General features: G+C 38.6%; 1 protein-coding gene across 4 annotated transcripts in view; it reads right to left on the bottom strand.

The window, feature by feature from the left end:
* The window catches only part of ktn1 (kinectin 1), a 130,221-nt gene that overhangs the window by 42,108 nt on the left and 66,112 nt on the right, over positions 1–22,001 (bottom strand). For all 4 annotated transcript variants that reach the window (XM_048537215.2, XM_048537218.2, XM_048537219.2 and 1 more), the window contains 16 exons: positions 20,630–20,698; positions 19,879–19,916; positions 19,712–19,802; positions 16,299–16,367; positions 10,217–10,254; positions 10,043–10,133; positions 8,190–8,243; positions 7,912–7,949; positions 7,744–7,834; positions 6,768–6,836; positions 2,865–2,902; positions 2,699–2,789; positions 2,495–2,563; positions 1,084–1,124; positions 919–1,009; positions 762–830 (listed from right to left, as the gene is read on the bottom strand). In XM_048537215.2, coding sequence (XP_048393172.2) covers positions 762–830; positions 919–1,009; positions 1,084–1,124; positions 2,495–2,563; positions 2,699–2,789; positions 2,865–2,902; positions 6,768–6,836; positions 7,744–7,834; positions 7,912–7,949; positions 8,190–8,243; positions 10,043–10,133; positions 10,217–10,254; positions 16,299–16,367; positions 19,712–19,802; positions 19,879–19,916; positions 20,630–20,698 — 1,047 coding nt within the window. The remainder of the gene's footprint in view (positions 1–761; positions 831–918; positions 1,010–1,083; positions 1,125–2,494; positions 2,564–2,698; positions 2,790–2,864; positions 2,903–6,767; positions 6,837–7,743; positions 7,835–7,911; positions 7,950–8,189; positions 8,244–10,042; positions 10,134–10,216; positions 10,255–16,298; positions 16,368–19,711; positions 19,803–19,878; positions 19,917–20,629; positions 20,699–22,001) is intronic.

Below are 22,001 nucleotides of genomic sequence, written 5' to 3'. Positions count from 1 at the left end.
GCTTTTAGGGAACTGTAGACATAAACCCCAAGTTCCCTCTGCTCCTCCACACTGCCAATCTTTGTTAATCTGGTATTGTGCTTTCAAGTTTATCCTTCCAAAATGAATCACATCACACTTTTCAGGGTTAACTTCCATCTGCCACTTCTCAGCCTATCTTTGCATCATATCCATGTCCCCTTCTAAACCAGAACAGCTCTCTGCACTATCCACAACTCGATCGACCTTCACATCGTATGCAAACTTATTAATTCACCCTTCCACTCCTTATCCTTCTAGATGCAAGTGTTCGTTGGTTTGGAAGATGCTATGGGTCTCATCAGTAGTACACACTGCTACTACTGAGCAGTGGTAGAAGAAGTGGACATTTCTACCTATAGTGCCATCAAGCAGGCTGCTTTGTCCTGGATGCTGTCAGGCTTACGTGTTGTCGGAGCTGCACCCATTCAGGCAAGTAGAGTGTATTCCTTCACAGTCCTGACTGGTGCCTTGGAGATAGCAGACAGGTTTTGCAGAGTCAGGTGGTAAGTTACTCAACACAAAATTTCAAGCATCTGAACTGCTCTTGAAATGGCTATTTATTCAGCAACTCAACAGAGCACCTGGTCAACAATTTATGACTTTTATGTCAATTTGATAGCCATTATAGTTTGTTAAAAAAATTATATTACACAGTTCAACACTGAATACAAATAAATTGTAAGCTTAAAATAATTAAATAACAAGACAAAAACTTGACCATCATTCATCTTAAAACTTACTTGCTCATTAGTTTTCTCATACAATTGTTGCATTTGAATTTTCAGTCCTGCATTTTGATGCTGAAGATCCTTTAAAGCAAAAAGGGAAATTTAAGTAATAATACAAAACACTTGTAGCTCAAACTTAAACGCCGTAAGTGTCAACTACTCCGATTACCTGCAACTTTGATACATAACTAGCAATTTCTTCATTACTATCTGACAGTGCAGCCTTCAAGTTATTAATTTCTTGTTCTTTTGTTTCAATCCTGCAAATAAAAACAAGGTCAGATAAATCGGCATATTACATTTGGGATACAAATTCATTTGAAATAATACTTACATAATTTGTGATTCTTTAATCAGATTTGCTTTAGTGGAAGCCTAAGACAGAAATTCACAAAACAAGTTGAAATCCATTGTATGGATGCTTCTCCTAGCTTAGAAAAGCATGATTATTTTCTAAAACATTTTGCAGGTAAAAGAACATTTGGTAATATTACAACCTTCTGGGGGGGATAAAAGGGGACTATGGTGTGAGGATAGGGGCAGGCAAACAAAGATAACAGATAAGCCAAGAAATATGACCTAGGGGAGTGAGGGAGGGTAACAAACATGCAGAGCTGCTCAATATTTGAAACTGTTAAACTCAAACGTTGAAATGATGAAGGTTGTAAGGTACCTAAGCAGAAGATGAGGTATTGTTCCAACAGCTTGCATTGAGCGGCACTACTGCAGTCCAAAAGATACAAAATATTGGCATGGAATAGTGTGGTCTGTTGAAGTGGCAAGCAATCAGGAGCTCAGGGTCAATTACAGACAAAGCATATATGCTGGCAAAACAAATCAATCTACATTTTGGTCTTCCCAGTGTACACAAGACCACATTGTGAGCAGCAAACACATTAGACCAGATCGAATGATGTGCAGGTAAATTGTTGCTTTGTCTGGAATGGGCGTTTAGGGCGTTGGATTATGAGGACAGAGGATGCAAAGAGGCCTGCTGCACCTTCTATGACTGCAGATGTGCAAGCTAATTGGGTTAGCCATGGGGAATGTGGGGTGACATGTCTGGCACAGGACAGAAGTTCATAAAGAACCAGATCGCTGCAAAATTTGAAAAACAAAAATTTATTCCAATTTAAGCTTTTTGATTAATAAAATCAGTTTAATTAATAAATTTTATTAATTTTAATTAATAAAATCAAGGGAGGTGGACCAGAACAATACAGCTAAAAAATATAGGTCAGCCAGATATGTGGACTACTGCATACTATTTTAGAGGAATAAACAATTGTATTACCCACCAGGTCAGTTTCTTCACGAAGTAATTTAAACAGATGTTTCTTTTCATTGGATACTGACTCAATTAATAGCAGTCTACATTTGCACAATTCTAAAACAAAATATTCCCAAATCCCTTGGCATGGCAATGGAACAAACACCAAGTTACAGAACATGACTGCTACTAAAGTCATTAATAGTCAAAGAGGAGTTTAGCTTCAAGGCAATTTTGCATACACAGTGATGAAGCCAGAGAAGAGAAGAGAGTCAATTGCAAAATTCAGGGACAAGATGACAAAATTCACCACTGATTGAATTCAGACACATGAACACAGATGTCAGCTGAGTGTGATTGTGCACATTGGGTTAGGTCCTCAAATCCTGTTAGAAAAAGGATCTCAGGATTTAAACAAGCTGTCAATCTGCACTCCTCAAAAACAAATTCAAAAAATTCGCTCTGAGCCAATTACCTGCTCTGCTGTTAGAAGTTGAACATTTTCCACTTGCTTCTTGAGCAAATCATGGTCATCTTGCAACTCCTTTATTAAAAACAAAATCTTACCATTATGCCATGGAAAAATGAACCACAAAAAAAAATCCAGCTAAATAGCACATGACAACTTCATGACAACACAGCACCACACTTCTTCGCAAATCCAAGAAAAATCAAGTACCTTAAATCTCTGTTCACTATGTTCCAACTTAAGCAGCTCCTTTTCCAACTGGTCTTCAGCTTCTTTGATTTTTGTATCCTTTTCAACAAGGCTGCAGAAGAAATTATGCTTAGCAATATGCATCTTTAAAAAGGTTTCTTGGAATTATTTTGATATTAATACTTACGTTTCTTTCAGTTCTGCCACCATCGATGCAGAATCAGCCTAACACAGAAAAGACAAAACCAAATGATCTCAAAACAACAATGCATAATATTTCTATAAAAGGATAAGATATTTACACAATTTACCAGATGATCGTGACACAATGATCAATTCAGCAGCTAATGAAAATATTTGGTCACATACAGGCAAAAAAGTAAAATTCATCTTGAGATTCAGAGACAGTATTTAAGGCATCAAGTCAAATTAACTTTAGTGAAGTCTCCAGCCCACATTGTGTACACTTCCACATAATAATTCATCCTCAAATTTATACATCAGGTGGGGCTAAGTCAAGTCAACAAAATGAATGCAGCAGTCCAAGAAAAACTCAATGAATAACTGCCAAGATGCTCTGCCAATACTCAGACCAAGAATAGTCACTTGGCAGAACATTTGTATTCTACTTAAGGAAGAAGTCAAAGCTTCAAGGAGAAGGAAAGGGCATTCAAAAGAAAGTACAAGAACAAATAATTTATCAATGTTTCAGACTTAGTTGGGGCATTCCACTAAAATCTTGAAACACTGTAGAAATTGAATTTTTTGTTTTTGAGGAATGATAATTGTCAGAAGGTTAGCGTGGCCAATTCTCCCAAAGTACTATATAGTTAGAAAACATTAGGAAGCATGTGGCAGAAGAGGCTTTATTCACATTGTCGTAAGAAAAACGCGCAGACAAAATAGTTATAGCTATCTTTGATACTTCAGTTCAGACTCACCTCGGGCAGAATCCTGCAATTTGTTCTTGCTGGTGTCAGGGTACAGGGAAAGAAGATTTGTCAATAAAAGCCAAGTTTACTTACACAAGAATGGAAATGCTGAAAAATGCCACAGGTGTCGTTTTCCAAGCCGCTCAGGTTGTCTTTATCTGGTTTATAAATGCAGGATTACAGCTCACCTTCACATTAAAAATATTCATTGGCAGAATCTCAATCTTCTGTCTACAAAGTCCATGATTTCTGTTCCCAAAATCAGCTCCTGCATTTTTATATTCTAATAACGCAATCTTCAGCCAAAAAGGACTAAGTGGATGATCTATCTCTGCCTCTTCCAGTGAGCCCCAACATCACATATACCAACGTGCAGCCAACTGAACTTACTTTGCCTGATATCAAGAAACAGCTTGAGGCACTAGATACTGCCAAGGTTATGGGCCTTGGGAACATTCTGGCAATAGCACTGAAGACTTGTAGTCCAGAACCTGCCCCTCCCCAAGCCAAAGTTGTTCCATTTATGCGGCAATGTGGAAAATTGCCCTGGAACGACCTGTACACAAAGCTCGACAAATCTAACCTGGCTGATTACTGATGATTGAGAGTAGACTGATAGGGCAATAGTGATGGAAGGTGTCATCAACGGCGCTATCAAGCAGCACCCACTCAGCAAAAACCCCCTCAGCGACACCCTGTTTTGGTTTCACCAGGGCCTCTCGGCTCCAGTCCACATTACAGCCTTGGTTCAAACATGGACAAGAGATGAATTCTGAAGGTGAGCTGAGAGTTATAGTCCGAAATACAAAGGCCACATTTTACCAGCTGCAGCTTCGAGGTGCCCTAGCAAAAGCTGGAATCAATGGGAATCACAGGGCAAACTCTGTACTGGTAAGTGTCATACCTGACATAGGAGATGATCTTGGTTAGTGGAAGTCAGTCATATCAGCTCCAGGGCATCAACGCAGAAGTTCCTCAGGATAGAGTTCTCCAAACAACATCTTCAGCTGCTTCAACAGGATGTTCCCTCCAACACAAGGCCAGAAGTGGGGATTTTTGCCAGTGTTTGCACAGTATTCCCAACTCCTCAGATACTGAAGCAGTCGATATTCAAATGCAACGAGATCTGAACAATATCCAGTTTCAGCTGACAAGTAGCAAGTGATATTGGTGCCACACAAAATGTCAAGTAAGGACCATGTCTAACAGGAGCAAATCTAACCACCACCTCTTGACATTCAGTGATCTATTACAAATAATCAAATGCCCCAATATGAACATCCTGGGGGCTTACTAGTGATCAGAAACTCAAATGAACGTCACAAACAGTGGCTGCAAGATCAGATCAGAGGCTAGCTATGCTGTGCTCAGCAACTCATCTCCTGACTCAAGGCACAGACCAAAAGTGTACTGGAGTAGCCCCCCAGCACCAACACTTTAGAAGCTTGACATGATCCTGGGCAAAGCTGCCTGCTTGGTTGATATTACATCCAACGTGGAGTTGCAACTGTATGCTGCTATCTACAAGATGCACTGCAGAAACTGAAAGATCTTTCTACAGCACCATCCGAACCCATGACCACTTCCACCTAGAAGGGCAAAGGCAGCAGATGCATAGCAATGCAACTACCTGCAAGTTCCCCACAAAATATGTCACTTTCTTGACTTGAAAATATATTGTCATTTCTTCACTGAGGCAGTGTCAAAAAATCCCAGAATTTCCACCCTAACAGTACTGAGAGTCTACCTACAGTTGTCCAAGAAGGCAGCTTGCCACCACTACCACCTCAAAAGGCAGCTAGGGATGGACCATTATATGCTGGCCAGTCAGCCTACATCCCACAAGTGAAAGAGGAGTTTTGGCTTCCCTCCCAACACAAGCTTCGCCCAACTCCTTCCCAACAAGAGTCTCAGCCTTTTCATTTTGAAGTTTGACTTTCTAGTACAGAACTCTAAATCGATCCTATTAGTTTCTTCCACAGCAAACAGTAGTCACAGCCAAGTCTTACAGTTTAAAAGCATCATCTCTCTGTTCATCCATTAGTCTGTAATGCTGCTGCTACACTGTTTCAATACCTACGACTTGGGATCGGTCTTAACTAGACTTGCTCACGGACCTATTGGTTTCCTGATAAGACTGCTTGGACATGATCTAGTTCAGTAGAATTTCCAGGATTACTGTATCAATTAATAAGTTTGCTTTCATTTTGGTTTTTTTTAGGCTCACTGAAAATAAATCTCAGGAATATGTAACTCTGTTTTTTAACCAGACATTCAATTTTGAAGCTCTGAAGAAGATTCACCAGACTTCAAACGTTAACTCTACTTTCTCCCCAAAGATGTGGCAGACCTGCCGAGTTTCACCAGCAACTTCTATTTTTGTTTCAATTTTAAAGTACTAAGTTCAAAGTTTTAGCTCCAGATTATTTCAGATGAACACCGGATGAGAAACAGACCATTCTGGTCTCTAGTCTGCACCAGCACTCAGCGAGATCATGGCTGATCCAACTGCAACTGACTCCACATGATCACCTGCTTGCAAGAACGTTTGGCTCCCTTATTAGGGAGGGATCTACTTCTAATTGATGTATCAATTTACCTCAACTACACTTGATCTCTGGGGAAAGAAAGTTCCAAATGCTCATATCCTTCAAACAAAAAAGGAAAATTACCTTCATCATTGGTTTAAATGTTGGCTTTATCTCAAAACCATGTTTCCTTTTTCTCATTCTATTTCCAGTTTGGAAACGTTTGACTCCAGAACTGACTTTAAAATGTAAGCCTTCCCAGGGGCTTCCACCAAGACTCAAGTAAAACAGGGAAAAGCAATAAGAGCTTAACATTCATCTCAAAAAAAATATAGATTATGTGAAAGGCACAGAAAAACCACACACGTCAGCCCTGAGGGGGGAAAAAAGAAAGCCTCAAGTGTAAAGTTGATACCAATACCATCAGTTGACACATGACTGCAAGATATGACAGTAAAGGCATAAGCTATCAAAAAGAAAAAAAAAGTTAATTAAAAATTGGTTCAAGATTTAAAGATAGGGTTAAAAAAGCCTAGATTTCCACATTAAGTTGAGCCCAATGCTATTTAATATTTAAGATATAACCAAATTTCAGATTCCCAGAAGAAATTGATCAAAAATAAAACTTACTTGCTTACTGAGGTCTAAATGCAGCTGGTCTATCTGCGATTTCAATTTATCATTTTCTTGCAGAACGCCCTGTTAAAACCAAAAGGAAGATTCAAAACCAAAAGGCAACACTGCAATTCCTTCAGAATACAAAAAAAAGCAAATGTAAACATTACATTATTTTGAAATAGAGTTCTTCAGGGATCCAGAATAGCTACACACTGTAGTTCCAATTCAGGCTGTAAATAAGTATCTAAGATTTTGCATCTGGATTATTCAGACAGAAGAAGTGTGACAACTTGTTTCCAGGTACACAGAAGTGATTGATACAATTTTGAAGTGCTTTTCATGAGCACAAATCAAAGTCAGAGAAATTTGATGCCTGAACTCTGAATGGCATCCATATACAAATCACTGAACACTATAAATTGACCAAAATTTCTGAAGTATATGAATACCAAGTTAAAATTTGTTTGAAATTTGTATGAAGCGTTTTTAAGCAAGACACTAAGTTTACAGCATGTCAAAGACTGTCAAAGCAAAGTTTTATTTAGAAAAAGTTGTACTAAAAAATTAGAAGCACCAAATCTTGATTTTAAAATATCCAGTTAAGAATTTAAGTAAGTTGTATGGTTTCTCAACTGTCCAACATCCCAAGAATCAAGACAGCAACTGATTTTTAAAATCAATACAGAATGGAACAATATAAAGTTTGAAGTCAATGTGATAAGGCAATGCAATGAAGTGCCATAAGAGGTGTCACAGATGTGATGCAAATTCTCAATTTCAGTATGATGGTCAGATTCTCTGAAAGAGGCATAACATGCTATGGTGGTCTCACTTCATCCCATGCAAGTTAAGAAAGCCACTATCCTTGTCAGACAGACTATCCATTTGTTTAAATGGAGAACGAAGCACTTTTTAATCCACTTTGTTTCTTTTTCATAGAAGGGTCAAATTAGATTGTTAGAAGTTCTGCCATAACTGATTTGGTTACCTGAATTTCACGCATCTTGCTAGCAGCTGCTTCTCTACTGTCCACTAAAACAGCTTTCAAAGAAGTCATTTCTTGTTCTTGCATACTAATTCTTTAATTAAAAATGGAGAGAGAAGTCAGTGGAAGGACGTACTTCATTAAAATGTCAATATACTGGCAAATACTTACACTTTCTCAAGATCATCCAGTTTAGGTGCAGTAGAAACCTATGGATTCAGAATGGAGTTGCATTAAAATTCAGAGCTTCAATCTCATTATGGAGACTCATGCAACTTTACATTCATATAATAATCATTACAGACAGACAATCTGCCTGAGTGAGAAAAAGGAAGTGTGCTGGTAGGCAAAGCCAGTTCAATTATGTAAAATGAATGAATTATGACTCTTCCATTATTCAATTCATTAGAAATCTGCATTAGAGCTAAAAAATTGCGACAATTCATTACCTGTTGAGCATTTTCTGCTTGCTCACTGAGCAACTCCTTTTCCCTTTGTAAATCCTTTGAAGATAAAAACACATTTTAGAAATATTGTGCTGTAAAACCAATAATTGATAAAATTCAAATCACATAAGAAATTACATGAACATAAAAACTTCCTGAGTCAGAATCCCTACAATATGAAAACAGACCATTTGGCCCCTCAAGTCCACAATGACCCACTGAAGAGCATACCACCCAGATCCACCCCTACCCTATTCCTGTAACCTTGCAGGCTGCAGGAATGCAGTGATTAATGTCATTCATGGCAAAAAGAGGCAAGTATAGAAATCAAAATTCACCAAAATGAACTTGGATGATTACACTTTATCCAAATACTCCAACCATCGTGTGAAACAACAGACTGCTAAAACCAAAAGAAAGAATTTTGCAGACAGTTGAGATCTGTAATACACAGCCAACACCTAGTCAATAAGATCACAAGAATGAGATGCTGGTGCTCAGATGAGTGTGCAGAGTAATGACAATGAACAAAAAAGGATGGAGAAACCTGTTCAATCCTACAGCCCAGTGTTTCAAAGTATTGACATGAAGCAGCAAGTGAAGCATACTTGACTTAATTGTGTTTCATTGGAAAACACTCCACTAAAAAAGGAAAACAAGCCATAAAAAGGCAGGTCAAAACTAAAATCAAAACCTTATAATAGTACAGCCCAGGCTAATGGAAGTGCAGACTAGCAGATTAGAAAATGCTTAGAGACAAGAACGTTGTCACTTGAGCACACGGTTATGTTTTGAAATGGTTGAGTTTTGCAACAAAGCATTAGCAAGCTTATTTATGTCAGTGTTACTGTTATGCTGAGCATTAATTTATTACAGCCATCAACAATTTTTGCCTGCTACAATAGTTCTTGTAGTTAAAGAACATTGACAGATCCAAGTAGTCAGGAAAATTCCAAGCCTGGATTGCTGGGGCATTTGGGACATAATAGTCCAACAAATTACTCAGTTGGTACCATATTACCTTGGTGGAGATCAAAGTTAATAAGATAAGAAGGACAAAGATTGATGAAAAGCAATGTGATTATCATTTCGAGAAACAAATCACGAAGTGGTAGAAAGTGATATCTGTAAGGTTACCAGCAATATGTTTGCCCTAAAATAGCAATTTGGGCACAGGTTACCAAGACAGACTAATAATGTGTTGGCAAATCAATTAAAAATTTAGGAATGCCATGCAGAACTAATGATTGGAAAACAAAATGGCAACTTTAAGAAGCTGATACACAGAAAAAGACTTCAGTCACCACAGGAAAACAATGGACATGTACCCAGTAAGAACAAAACTAGTATCTGAAATAGTCAGATAGAAAACCACTGCCTATGAAAATTATTTTGTATACTTCATAGAATTAAGTATATGGAACATGCAAAAATATAATGCGCCTCGAGGAAGGGCGTTGAAACAATTAAGATCTAACTTGGAATCATAATAGTCTAGTTGCGTGACCACAATTTTGTTTGGAGGGGGGTGGGGGGGGGGGTGGAAATGGGAGATCAGTGAAAATGGTCAAAGTAATTTTAAAAAAAGCAACAGAGGAGGCTGAAATAACGTGGCAACTCATTGCAGAAAGAGAAAATAGCGACAGCAATAGTGGAGATGGGATTGCCAGGAAGAAAATTGAAGAGGAAAGCTTGACACGCGATGGAAACAAACAATGCAATGGCAACAGACTGTTAGGCTCTTGAAAAGACAACTGTTTGGAGTAGATGGAAGGAAGAAGTGAGGAATCAGCATTGTGGCAACTTCAAGCACTTTGTTCAAGTCACTTTACAAATAAACGGAGATAAAACAGTACCTGTATTATTTTCTCATTACTTTCTATTGTACATAACTTTGACTCCAACAGACTTTCAATGAAGTTAATTTTTTCATTCTTCTCATTAATTCTATAGTTGAAGAAATCAGTATTAATGCATGTAAAAATTAGACACTGAAATATATTATGATCACTCAATTATTTAATACTTACATTTTCTGAAGTTCTGCTACCATGGATTTAGAAGCAACCTAAATAGGTTCAAAGACCAAAACAAAAGTTGCATTACTTAATGGTGAAACATTCTAGATAACATCCTGGGCAAATATGTTATTCAACTAAAGTCACTAAATTTTAAAAATACAGAAAGTAACAAGTATTTCTTGATCTATATCAAGAAAATATAACTGCAATGGCATGACAGCCATGTCTCAGTTGGTAACTCATTCCTCTGATCACAAGATTCTGGATTCAAATCTCAATCCATGGCTGGAGTGTGGAAAAACAAGATCACACTGGAGGGAAGTACCACATTTCCATTAAACAGAGAACAAGCCAGCCTGCTGAGAATGTAAAGGATCCCAGAACACAATTTTTAAAAGAAAAGCAGGAAGCTATCAAGGTGCCTCAGCCAATACTGATCTCTTAAAATCACCAAGAAAACTTAAATCATCACCACACTGTTGCTTGGAAGTAATTTGCCAACATAAATTAGCTGGTGCCTTTCCTAAATTACAACAGTGACCTCACTTCCTAAGTACTTAATTGGTAGAGAAGCACTTTGGTGATATTTGTGACCATGAAATAGGATAACTTTTCAAAAGGAGAAATGAAGTAACTGTATTTTTACTATCAGATAACATTACAAAATTCAAATTTAAACTTGCACAATATTTGGGTCTCAAAAATCAACAGTTGGACCAGTACAATGAGATCTCTCTCAGAGCTCTCACTTTCTACTATTCTAGTCATTAACTCAATGGTCATAGAACATAGAACATAGAACATAGAACAGTACAGCACAGAACAGGCCCTTCAGCCCACAATGTTGTGCCGACCATTGATCCTCATGGATGCACCCTCAAATTTCTGTGACCATATGCATGTCCAGCAGTCTCTTAAATGACCCCAATGACCTTGCTTCCACAACTGCTGCTGGCAACGCATTCCATGCTCTCACAACTCTCTGCGTAAAGAACCTGCCTCTGACATCCCCTCTATACTTTCCACCAACCAGCTTAAAACTATGACCCCTCGTGCTAGCCATTTCTGCCCTGGGAAATAGTCTCTGGCTATCGACTCTATCTATGCCTCTCATTATCTTGTATACCTCAATTAGGTCCCCTCTCCTCCTCCTTTTCTCCAATGAAAAGAGACCGAGCTCAGTCAACCTCTCTTCATAAGATAAGCCCTCCAGTCCAGGCAGCATCCTGGTAAACCTCCTCTGAACCCTCTCCAAAGCATCCACATCTTTCCTATAATAGGGCGCCCAGAACTGGACGCAGTATTCCAAGTGCGGTCTAACCAAAGTTTTATAGAGCTGCAACAAGATCTCACGACTCTTAAACTCAATCCCCCTGTTAATGAAAGTCATGTTATACCTTTTCAATTTTTTCATATTTATACTAATGGGTAAAATAGAACTTCTAGAAATATAAAAGAACAGTGAGCATGGATTATAGAAGGGAAAGTTGTTTGGCCAATCACTAAACTTTTTGAATGTAACAGAGAGAGTAGACAGTAGTAATTCGCTGAAAAGGTCTTCAAAAAACATATGCTCAGTAGAATCTCCTGCAATAAACTAATAAGGTCCAAGAACAGACAGTTAAGGGTCACATGGTAGAATGGATCGCCAGCTGGTTTTAGGACAGAGTGCAGAAATCAACTGGATTATTCAGAACATGACAAATTGAGCAGCCTTGCCCCACAAGGTTCAGCACTGTTCTCTCAATTTGCAGTGATGTTTTGGCACTTTTGAATCAAACCTCAAAATCTGCAGATGGCACCAAACCCAAATGAAAGGGAGGAGAACATCAATACCGAGCAGGACATCCACTGCCAAGTGAATAAATGACAGAAAAATAAGCTGCCATTTGTGCTGAACTTAGTTTAACTATGAAAAATTGGGAACTCACTTATTTAATGGGTGAAAGTTCAGATCAGGTGAAAAAGAACAAAGTCACCAACAAATACAATAATCACCAAGTCGTGTGGCACAAGAACAGTAACGAAATCTGGCATTCAGATTTAAGTGACAGAGCAGTTAGTTTAACAAATGAAAAACAGGCAAGTTTTGTTATGAAAACATGGGCATCACTGACTATGCCAGGATTTACTGCCTATTCAAGAATATGGCCCAGAGTCACCTTACTGAAGAACTGCAAGCCTCGGTGTACAAGTATACACACAATGCTGTTAAAAAGGAGTTAAGATTTGACCCAGTAACAGTGAAGGAGCAGGAAAATAGCTCCAAGTCAGAATGGCACTAACTTGGAGGGGAAGGCTCAAGCTTGGTTCGACCACAATACCATACATAAGTTAGAACATGTTCTAAAGCTAACCAGAGACTGCAAACAACTCTAGTTGATAAAATGCAATGAGACTAGATTAATGAATTGCCCCATTTATGAAGCAATTCCTGGATTATAACATGACAAATTTCAAAGCCACTATGAAAGCCAGGGGTGGGGTTGGGGGGAGATGCAGTTAAGATTGGTATTTTATTTTACCAAAAAAAAGGACAAATCATAAAAAAGGCAAGACGACAAAGCTGACTCGGCTGAACTGCAAATTAGATTAAGGAAGGAACCTTAGGTTTGAGAAAAGCAGTGGCAAAACAGTCATGTCACTAGACTTGCAATCCAAGCCCCCAGGTTAATGTGATGAGAAACAAGGGCTCAAATCCCTGCCATGGGAAAAGGTGACATTAGGCTTCAGTAAAAATATGGCCTAATGACCATAACCTTGGCAGATTACTAATGTCCTTTAGGAAAGGAAAACTGTTGTCCTTGCCCAGTCTGGCCTACATGCAAATCCAGACTGGCAATGACTCAACTCATTTTTGGGCAATTATGGTTGAACAATAAATGTTTACAAACTTTGATTTATGTATCAGGGCAAGCAGATCCCCGTGTATCCGGAGTTCCCCAATATCCCTCAACTTGAATATGCTGCTTTCTTATTCTTCCTGACAAAGTGGATGATTTCACATCTTTCCCATGTTAAGCTGTCAATTTTTTTTGCCTATTGTCATTAAGGCCAGATTGACACAGCACTCAAGATACGATTCTTGCTCCAAATCAGAGCATTGCAAGCATTTGGTGTTTTGCTATTCCCCTTGCAAAAAAAATGCCAAAATTCCAGTTGCCTTCCAAATCCTGGTTCATTAATCCTGTAATCCTCGAGCATTACATGGTGTCTGGATTAATAGCTGGGCAATAATACCACTAGGCCATCACCTCCCCATTGACCAGTATATGATGGATATCCCAACAATCAAGGTATGATTCAGGTACCGTATTGCTGTAAATGCCCACTACCAAAGACTAGCCATGGACATGTATAGCTATGGGGCTTCACACTTCATACGACAGTAGATGAAATTCACGCAATGGGTCTCCGAACCTTTTAGTAATCGTAAGTCAGTTTTTGTTCTATGAATTTTCTGGTCAAAGCTGTGCAAGTAATTGGGAAAAACAAAAACTAATGATATTAAGAGATATCCTTATTCAGAAAGTTTAAAAAGCTAAATGGCTTGTCTAACATCAATCTGGATCTTATTCAATAGTTACTTGATATTAGCAGAGAACGTGACATGACAAAACAGCAAACCTGCTTTTAAAACAAAAGCATAATTGCAGCAGTAACGGATGTTTGTGAATTATTTGAGCATTCATGAAATGCCAGAAAAAGCACTCAGAACCACTTGCTCCAGCCAGCATGGAAACACTTTCTTTATGCCAAAGCAAGATTCTCTAAAATGATTCCCCATAATAGACGAAGAATAACGAATGATTTCAGAAGAGTTCCAATCAAGACCAATCTAAAAAGGTCACTCAAGTGAGGCATGATGGTACTGGGGCTAGACACTGCAACAGACCAAATGTAGGGTTCAAGAAGATAAGATTGGGAGGATAAAGAATAATACAGATGATATATCCCAGATAAAGAGGATCAGAAATACCACAGAAGGAAATAGTTCAGAATCATGAAACACGAAGTGCAACATATTTTAGCATATTCCATTAACACCCAACATCCAACTTCTGCGACATTGCTATCAAAAAAGTTAGAAGCTTTTCAAGGAATCTTCATACTAAGAACACTACAATATTTGCATATCAAAAGGACAACTTAGTTGTAATACTGAAACAAATCTCAGGTCTGAGGCACACAGATAATCCTGGATCTGAAGCAGAGCTTTTTCAAAGATTTGCCTATAAATTAATAAGTGGTACTCAAGTATGAAATTTTGAAACTGTAAACTTCACTAATGTTAGGAAAATGTTACACCAATAAAGGAGTATAGTTTTTAAACAAACAACCTACACGTTAAGTCACAAGTAACTATGCACATTTGAATAAAGTGTTTGGCTTCTTTTCTGCTGAAAAATGCCAAGGAAATATTCTGACCACTAAACAGCTATTACAATTTCAACTGTATAATAAGTGCTCTGATGAATTTGAAATATTTTTAAAAATCAACCTGTTCTGAATTGATACAAATTGTGAAGGGGAGATCATATCAAACAAATTTGATTGCTTTTTCAAGGAGGTAACTAGGTGCAATTGAGTTAGTTTACATGATCTTCACTAAGGCTTTTGACAGGGTTTCACATGGTAGACTGGTTCAGGATCAAAAAGTCCATGGATCCAAGCTAATTTGGCAAATTAGATCCAAAACTGGTTTGGTGACAAGAACAAACAAATAAAAAATATATATATGATTGAAGGGTGTTTGAGACTGGAAGCCTGCACCCTCAACTGACAATTTGAGCATCTGAGATTGTGATAATACAGTTAACCAGCAGCATTTTGGGTGTGTAATTTCTTTCAGTTTGCTATACATAAATGACAAGAAAAGTGGTGACATGGTAAATAGCAAGGAGGAAAACCTAGACTACATGACCACAGACAGGCTGGTCAGATGGGCTAACTAGTAAAATGGAGGTGAATCCTGAAAAGAAATGCGAAATATTTTGGGGAGAACTAACAAAAGAATAAAATGTTGATTAAGTCAACCCCTGGAAGTACAGAAAAATTACAGGGAACTTGTGTGCATGCCCATACATCTCTGGGAGGCAAGACAGGTACACAAGGTGGGATACTTGCCTTTATTAGGCAAGACATTAAGAGTGGGATTGCAATGAAGCTGCAAATAACATTGATTAGGCCACAGAGAACTGAGTACAGTTTACACCATAGGAAGAAGGCAACTGTACTAGAAATGGTGCGGAGGTGGTTCACTCGGCTCATGCTTGGCCTGGAGTGAATAAGTTAGAGGGAGGCTGTCGGACTGGGGTTGCTTTTCTTAGAGCAAAAATGGAGGTGCACAAAAGGTTGAGGGCCACAGATTGGAAGAAGCTTCTCTCAAGGTAGCAAAGTCATTGACCAGGGGTCAGAGTTTTAAGGTATGAAGAGGCAATTTAGAGTGTTTTGAGGGAATAATCACTACTCACGAGGATTGTGGATACCTAGAATTCATTGACCAGAAGTGTAACAGAGGCAGGAGCCCTCAAGACACTGAACAGCTATTTAGATAAGCACTTTAAATGTCATAGCACACAAGGATGTGGGACAAGTGCTGGAAAGTAAGTTTAGAATAGGTGGATGATTTACAATATGCACAGAAATGATGGGCCTACAAGTCTTTTTCTGTGCTCCGACATCTGACTGCTATAACAATGACCTCTTAACCAGTTGGGTCTTGAATTTGTGCCTTCTGGCTCAGAGGGAGATAGTTGTTAAGGCGCTGAGGGAGTCTATGTGCATATTTATGATAATTCTAGCTGTAGTGAAAGAAATTAATTGCTGAAACTAGACAGGTGTCTTCATTGCTTTATTTTGAGGCAGGTGCGGTTCTAGAGAAAATTGATTTGTTCATGACTGGCAGTTTTTATTTGTGTCTATTAATTTACAATTGGCAACATATCTTGCATACATAAAAAAGGTGAAACAGCATGAATAAGTGATTATTTATGTTAGACTGACAGACACTTTGTCTGTTTCATGCATTTTGACAAGAAGTGAGCCTCATTTGAAATTGTCTGGTAAACAAAAATCAGCAATGCCTTACCTGCTCAACATTTTTCATCTGAAACTCTTGAATTTCTTGGTTTAAACTTCTATTTTCCTCCCTCAAGTTCTTGAAAGTGGAGTATAAAATACAAAACATGGGTTTAGTCAGTTTCAGAATCCAATACAGCAGAGTAATGATCAGATTTCTGGGTTCAACCAATACGGATCTACTGACATTTTAAGGATATCCTTCAATTATAACAAGTTATTCTACGACTGGTGCACTCAGCACACAAGCCCCAGAAAGATGCAACAAAGAGAGTCCACTTCACTTGACAATGCCATGTATTGCCAGTCAAGTCAGATTAAGCTCTACAGGAAGTGTGTTGTGGCATCCCTCAAACCACTTGATTTCATTTTTCAATGTCTTACTATTGTGAAGTTTTGCTAATTTGGAACATGATTATTTGAATCAGACAAGTTTTTGGAATGAGAAAGAATCTATGCTTAATTATTTCATTTACCAATAAAAGAGTGAAGGCAGAGGCACCACAGCATATGGCAAATAAAGCACTCAAAATTAGAAATCTTTCATAAAACAATCTTTTCAGTGACCCTCCTAAAAATGCAGGGCAACAATAAGAAATTTTTGTCTGGAAATGGTCAGGACGTAGTATGAGCCAATTAGGTCCTCCAGCCAGTTTGCTATTAAATAAGGTTAATGGCGGATCAATTTCCCAATGCCTCACATCCTTTGGCTAATACAAACTGCTCTGCCCATATTTGATCCGTATCACAGGAACTTCCGTACACACTTCAGTGGTTGGTGGGATCTGTGTAGTGCCTCATCTCAAAGTTGAGGGCTTGTAAAGATACAAAAATACTCCCAGAAGGATAATGACCATAAGCCCAGAAAAAAAAGGAGCAGAATGACAGCATTTGGCCCAGACTGTGTTCTGCCATTCGATCCTGACTGGACAAACTTATTTCTCCTGGCTTCTCCATAGGTTCTTGATTAGTAAGAGGATCACTGATTATCATATTCTGAGTTAAAAAAGTATTTTCCCCAAAAGGCTGCGGAGGGTATGAGTTTCATAGATTCACTGCCTTCTGGCTGAAGAAAACCTCTCATCTCAGTTCTAAACAGATGACTCTTGACGGAGGCTGTGCCCTCGGGTCCTATGAAGATATCTTTTCCACGCCTACTCTGAGCCTCAGTGTTTTAAGTTTAAATCAGATCCTTCCCAACTCAGAGTACAGACCTTAACCGATCACATGACAAGCCCTTCGCCCAGGACCATGTTTTTAAGCCTCCTGACACCAGCACATCCTTCTTAAATACAAAACCCAAAACTGCTCACAGTTTCAAACACGGCCTGACCAGAGCGCATCTCAGCCTCAGCAGTGGATCTCTGCTCTCGTATTCCAGCCCCACTGAAATTAAATGCTGACACTGCATTTGCCTTTGTAGCTGCCAAATGAAACAAGGTGTAAACTAGGACTCCCAAGTTCCTTTGCACTTCAGATTTCTGAAGACTCTCCTGTTTACAAAGTAGTCCTTATCTTGATTTCTTTCCTGCCGAAGTGCATAACCCCTCACTTTCCCACATTGTATTCATTATGCCACTGCACTGCTCACTCTCCTAACCTGTTCAAGTCCTTATACAGCCTCCCCCATTTCCTCAACACTATCTCCCTTTACCTGTATTTGTGTCATCTGCAAATTTAGCAACAGTGCCTGGAGTTATGCCTGCTGATAGTTAGCATGTAATGCAAATAGTTGTGCACTTAAACCTGGTCCTTGTGGAACTCCACTAGCCATAAATGCAGTGCAGGAAGGGCCATTCAGCCCACAGTCTACAACGACAGTCCAGACAGCATCCAACCCAGACTCACTCAACCACCTGCACCCCCCACCCCATGGAGGAGTGATTAGAACCCATGACCAATTTGTCTAACCTGTGCATCTTTGGATTAAGGGAGAAAGCTGGAGCACCCAGAGAAAACCCATGCAGACATATGAAGAATATGCAAACTCCAGTGTCACCCAAGGAATCAAACTTAGGTCCCTGGTACTGAGATAGTGGGGCTAATCACTGTGCCAACCTTCAGGAAAAGCTCATGCAGGTATTTGACAAGCCTGCACTCAAGCATTTTGTCTAATATTCACAAGCTGCCATCTGAAAAAGACACTTATCTCCACTGTTACTTTTACCTGTTAGCTAATCCTCTGTCCATGCCAATACCTTGCCCCTAATAGTGGGCTCTTGTCTTATTCAGCAAACTCCGGTGCTGCAACTTGTCAAAGGCCTTCTGGAAATCCAAATGTAATCACATCCACTGGCTACTGGGTCCAACTTGCTCGCTGCCTCCTCAAAAGAATTTTAACACATTCGTCAGACACAACCTCTTTTGACAAAGCCACACTAACTTAGTCCTATTTTACCATCCTCCCATCTTACCATTTATCAAGAGCTCTAAAATCTCAAAGGCAGCGGACAGGTTAACTGACCTATAATTTCCAATCTTCTGTCTCCCTCCCTTCTTGAGCAGTGGTGCTGGATGAACCATTTTCCAGTCCTCCAAGACCCTCCCTAACTCCACTGATTCCAAGATTATCACCAATGCCTCAAATCATGTCCACAGCTATTTCCTTCAGAACTCTGGGCTGTTGTCCAAACAGGATGGGACTAAACATTCAAAGCTCCACAACAGGACAGGACCAATAATCCTTCGACTTGGACTTCAGACCTACTACTGAACCAAAGCTGGCACCATTAGAGAGCGTTATGCTTAATAAAACTCAAGGTATTTTTGCTAAAAAATAGTTTCTTCACTCAGGTAGAGTCAAGTTAAGCTATTCAGGACAATTAGAAGTTATTTTGAACAGGAGATTGCTCAACACAGCAGATAAAGATGTATTAACTGTTTATTCAATAACAGCATATCTTTCCCCACTGCAAGGCAATTTCAAACAAACAGCCAGAACTATCTTCACTTGCCCTTTTTATTGCTGGCTTCAACAGCAGTCAGATGCCTGGAAATGGTCTTAATGTATTGGTATAGTGAAGGTCTAGCCTCTCAGTTGTTTTCCCACTATCTCTACCATTGCAACCCCTCCCCCTCCCCCATTACACTTATGAACCTAGTCCAATTCACAAGAGGTGTCAATTCAGTGACTGAAAACATTTCTTGCTATCATCCAATCAGCAAAGCCAACTCGGTCATATTGCCTTGAACAAGTGCCTAAAATGCAGTTAAGTTTCTTTTAAAAACTGGATAAAAGTTACAGCAAAGGATATGGATTAAAATACTGGAACACAATTCAGATAATGAGACCTCATCTACTGACTATTGTTCAAAGTAATCACTCATGAACTTTGGACTTTCAGATAATCAAGGAGTCAAACTTCTCAAATACAGCTAAATTTGTTGTTTTCTATAATGGAAGACTTGAAATGCTCAACATACCTCAATTTCTGCCGTTTTGTTTGCCATTTCAATCAGTCCAGTTTCTAACAGCTCTTCAACTGTTTTTATTTTTTCATCCCGTTCTTGCAGACTGGTTAAAAAGACATAAACTCATACAAGGGTAACAAAATGGTGATGGCTTAAACTGAACAGTCAAGGTGACTCACCCTTTTTGCATCTGTTCCAACATACATAAAGCTGAAGCCTGCATACAAAAAGTAGTGCAATGTGAATTGGTATTAAGAATCTCTAAAGTTGAAGCATTCCAAAATGTGTCATTACACTGATCAATGTTCTCATGTAATGGGTAATTCATGAAAACTTCCAATATTCTGGTCTCTTTCAACTAATTTGCACAATCCCATGCCACATTATGGATAATTCAAATCATGTTACGTACAGAAAAAACCCCACACAGTCTACAAACCTCATTTCATCTATTCTGCAATAAAACATATTTACAATTGCTGAAATTACAACTCCAAATTAACTTTGTTTCTCTAGCAATAAGAAAAAACAGGAGTTAAAAACTAAAAACTAAAAGCTCCAGTTCAAAAAAAAAGAAAAATAATCTAAAATGAGACATTTAGGACACAAAAGGCTTGAAAACTCTATTTCTTGCTCACCATTACATGTGAGAATATAAATAATAATCTAGCAAAAGAGGGACTGAGCTTATAACCTAAGTTTAGGGCTCGTCAACTACTTTCCTATCTTTAGGACATGGGGTTGTCAGGATAATCTGGCAGATTTATTAAGTTTTCTATTTAAACTCAGACTCTGGGTGCTACTCAAATACTACAACCACAATACTATTTCAAATACAAATTACTGAAATGAAAAAAGTTAACTGAACTAATTAAAGAAAAACAAACTTAAATACTAACTTCCAAGTAGTCAAACAAACATTCACCTCACCTGTTCAGATGTCTGAACTTGTAGCTTTTGCACTTGAGCTGTTAAGGTATTTTTCTCTTTTTGCAAACTCTAAGTATTAAAGAAAAGAGATGTGTATTCTTGGCTAATAAGCATAATCAAGCGAGGCAGGGGGTGCAAAAGGATAAAATTTTATTTTTCAAGAGACTGGTCAATGTTGGGCAGAGCAAATTATTTGAATGACAAATCACCAAATTACATGTATAAAACAAATTCCACTTACTCACTCAACTTTAGTGTGCCCTATTCTCAAAGGCTGCCAACTCCACTAAAATGACTCCAGAGTCAAGTGAACAATGCCAAGCTAATTCTCCTTATTCTTTTCACATTTATAGTAAAACAAACAGAGTCAGAAAGATAAGACACTTGCCATCGTGATGAACTATGCATTCAATTATATTCAAAAATGAAAATTTAGGTCACAAAGTTATTCTTTTTCCACTTCATCTCAACCTCTCTGAAGCACATACATTTGACTGCTCGAGCTATCAGTATTTTCACACAGTCACTTCCTTGCTAGACCTGTTCAGATCTTTATTCAACTAAAGCAATCAATCTAATAAAATCATTGGTTATGAAGGAGCAGATTAAACAAACAAGTCCCCTCATTTGTAGCCCAGCAGAAAACAAAAAAGAAATTCAGCTTATATCAAGGTACGCTCACCTTTGTCAAACCATAGCTCTGCTCTCCTTCAAAAAGAAGAACTGGTAGTACTTGAAACTAAGCGTTAACTTGCTTCAGGTAAGGGGAGAAATGGGAAAGATAGGACCTTCACAATAATCTCAGGTAATTTTGAGGAGGTGGCAAATATGAATGATGAGGGTAGAGCAGTGGATGCTGTTACATGGATTTTAGTAATACTTTCAACAAATGTCTCTCATTGGCTCATCCAGAAGATGCATGGGATCCATGGTGACTTGGCTACATGAAGTCAGAACTGGCTTGCCCATGGCAAGGAAAAAAAAAGTGGCAGACAGTTGATTTTCAGGCTGCTGGTCTATGGCTAGTGGTGTTCTGCAGGGGCCCTTAGTAGGACCTCTGCTGTTTGTGATATAAATAACATGGATGGAAAAGGTACAAAGGGGAGTTAGTGAGCTTGCAGACGATAAAGATCAGTGCAGGTGTGAATACTGTAGAAGTTTAAGTATACAGTGGGATCTAGATCAGTTGCAAAAATGGACACAAATGAAAAGGGGAGTTTAAACTGGCTAAGAATGAGGTGCCACACTTTGACAGACTAAAATGAGAAGAAAAAATGGCAGAATATAGCCTGGTTTGCTTTATTGGTTGGGGAATTGCGTACAAGAATTAGGATGTCACATTGCAGCTTTATAAAAAAAAAAACTTTGGTTA

The sequence above is a fragment of the Stegostoma tigrinum genome, chromosome 10 (assembly GCF_030684315.1).
Source record: "Stegostoma tigrinum isolate sSteTig4 chromosome 10, sSteTig4.hap1, whole genome shotgun sequence".
Taxonomy (NCBI): domain Eukaryota; kingdom Metazoa; phylum Chordata; class Chondrichthyes; order Orectolobiformes; family Stegostomatidae; genus Stegostoma; species Stegostoma tigrinum.
Note: the sequence above shows the minus strand (reverse complement) of the source record. Positions and strands in the feature narration are given on the sequence as shown.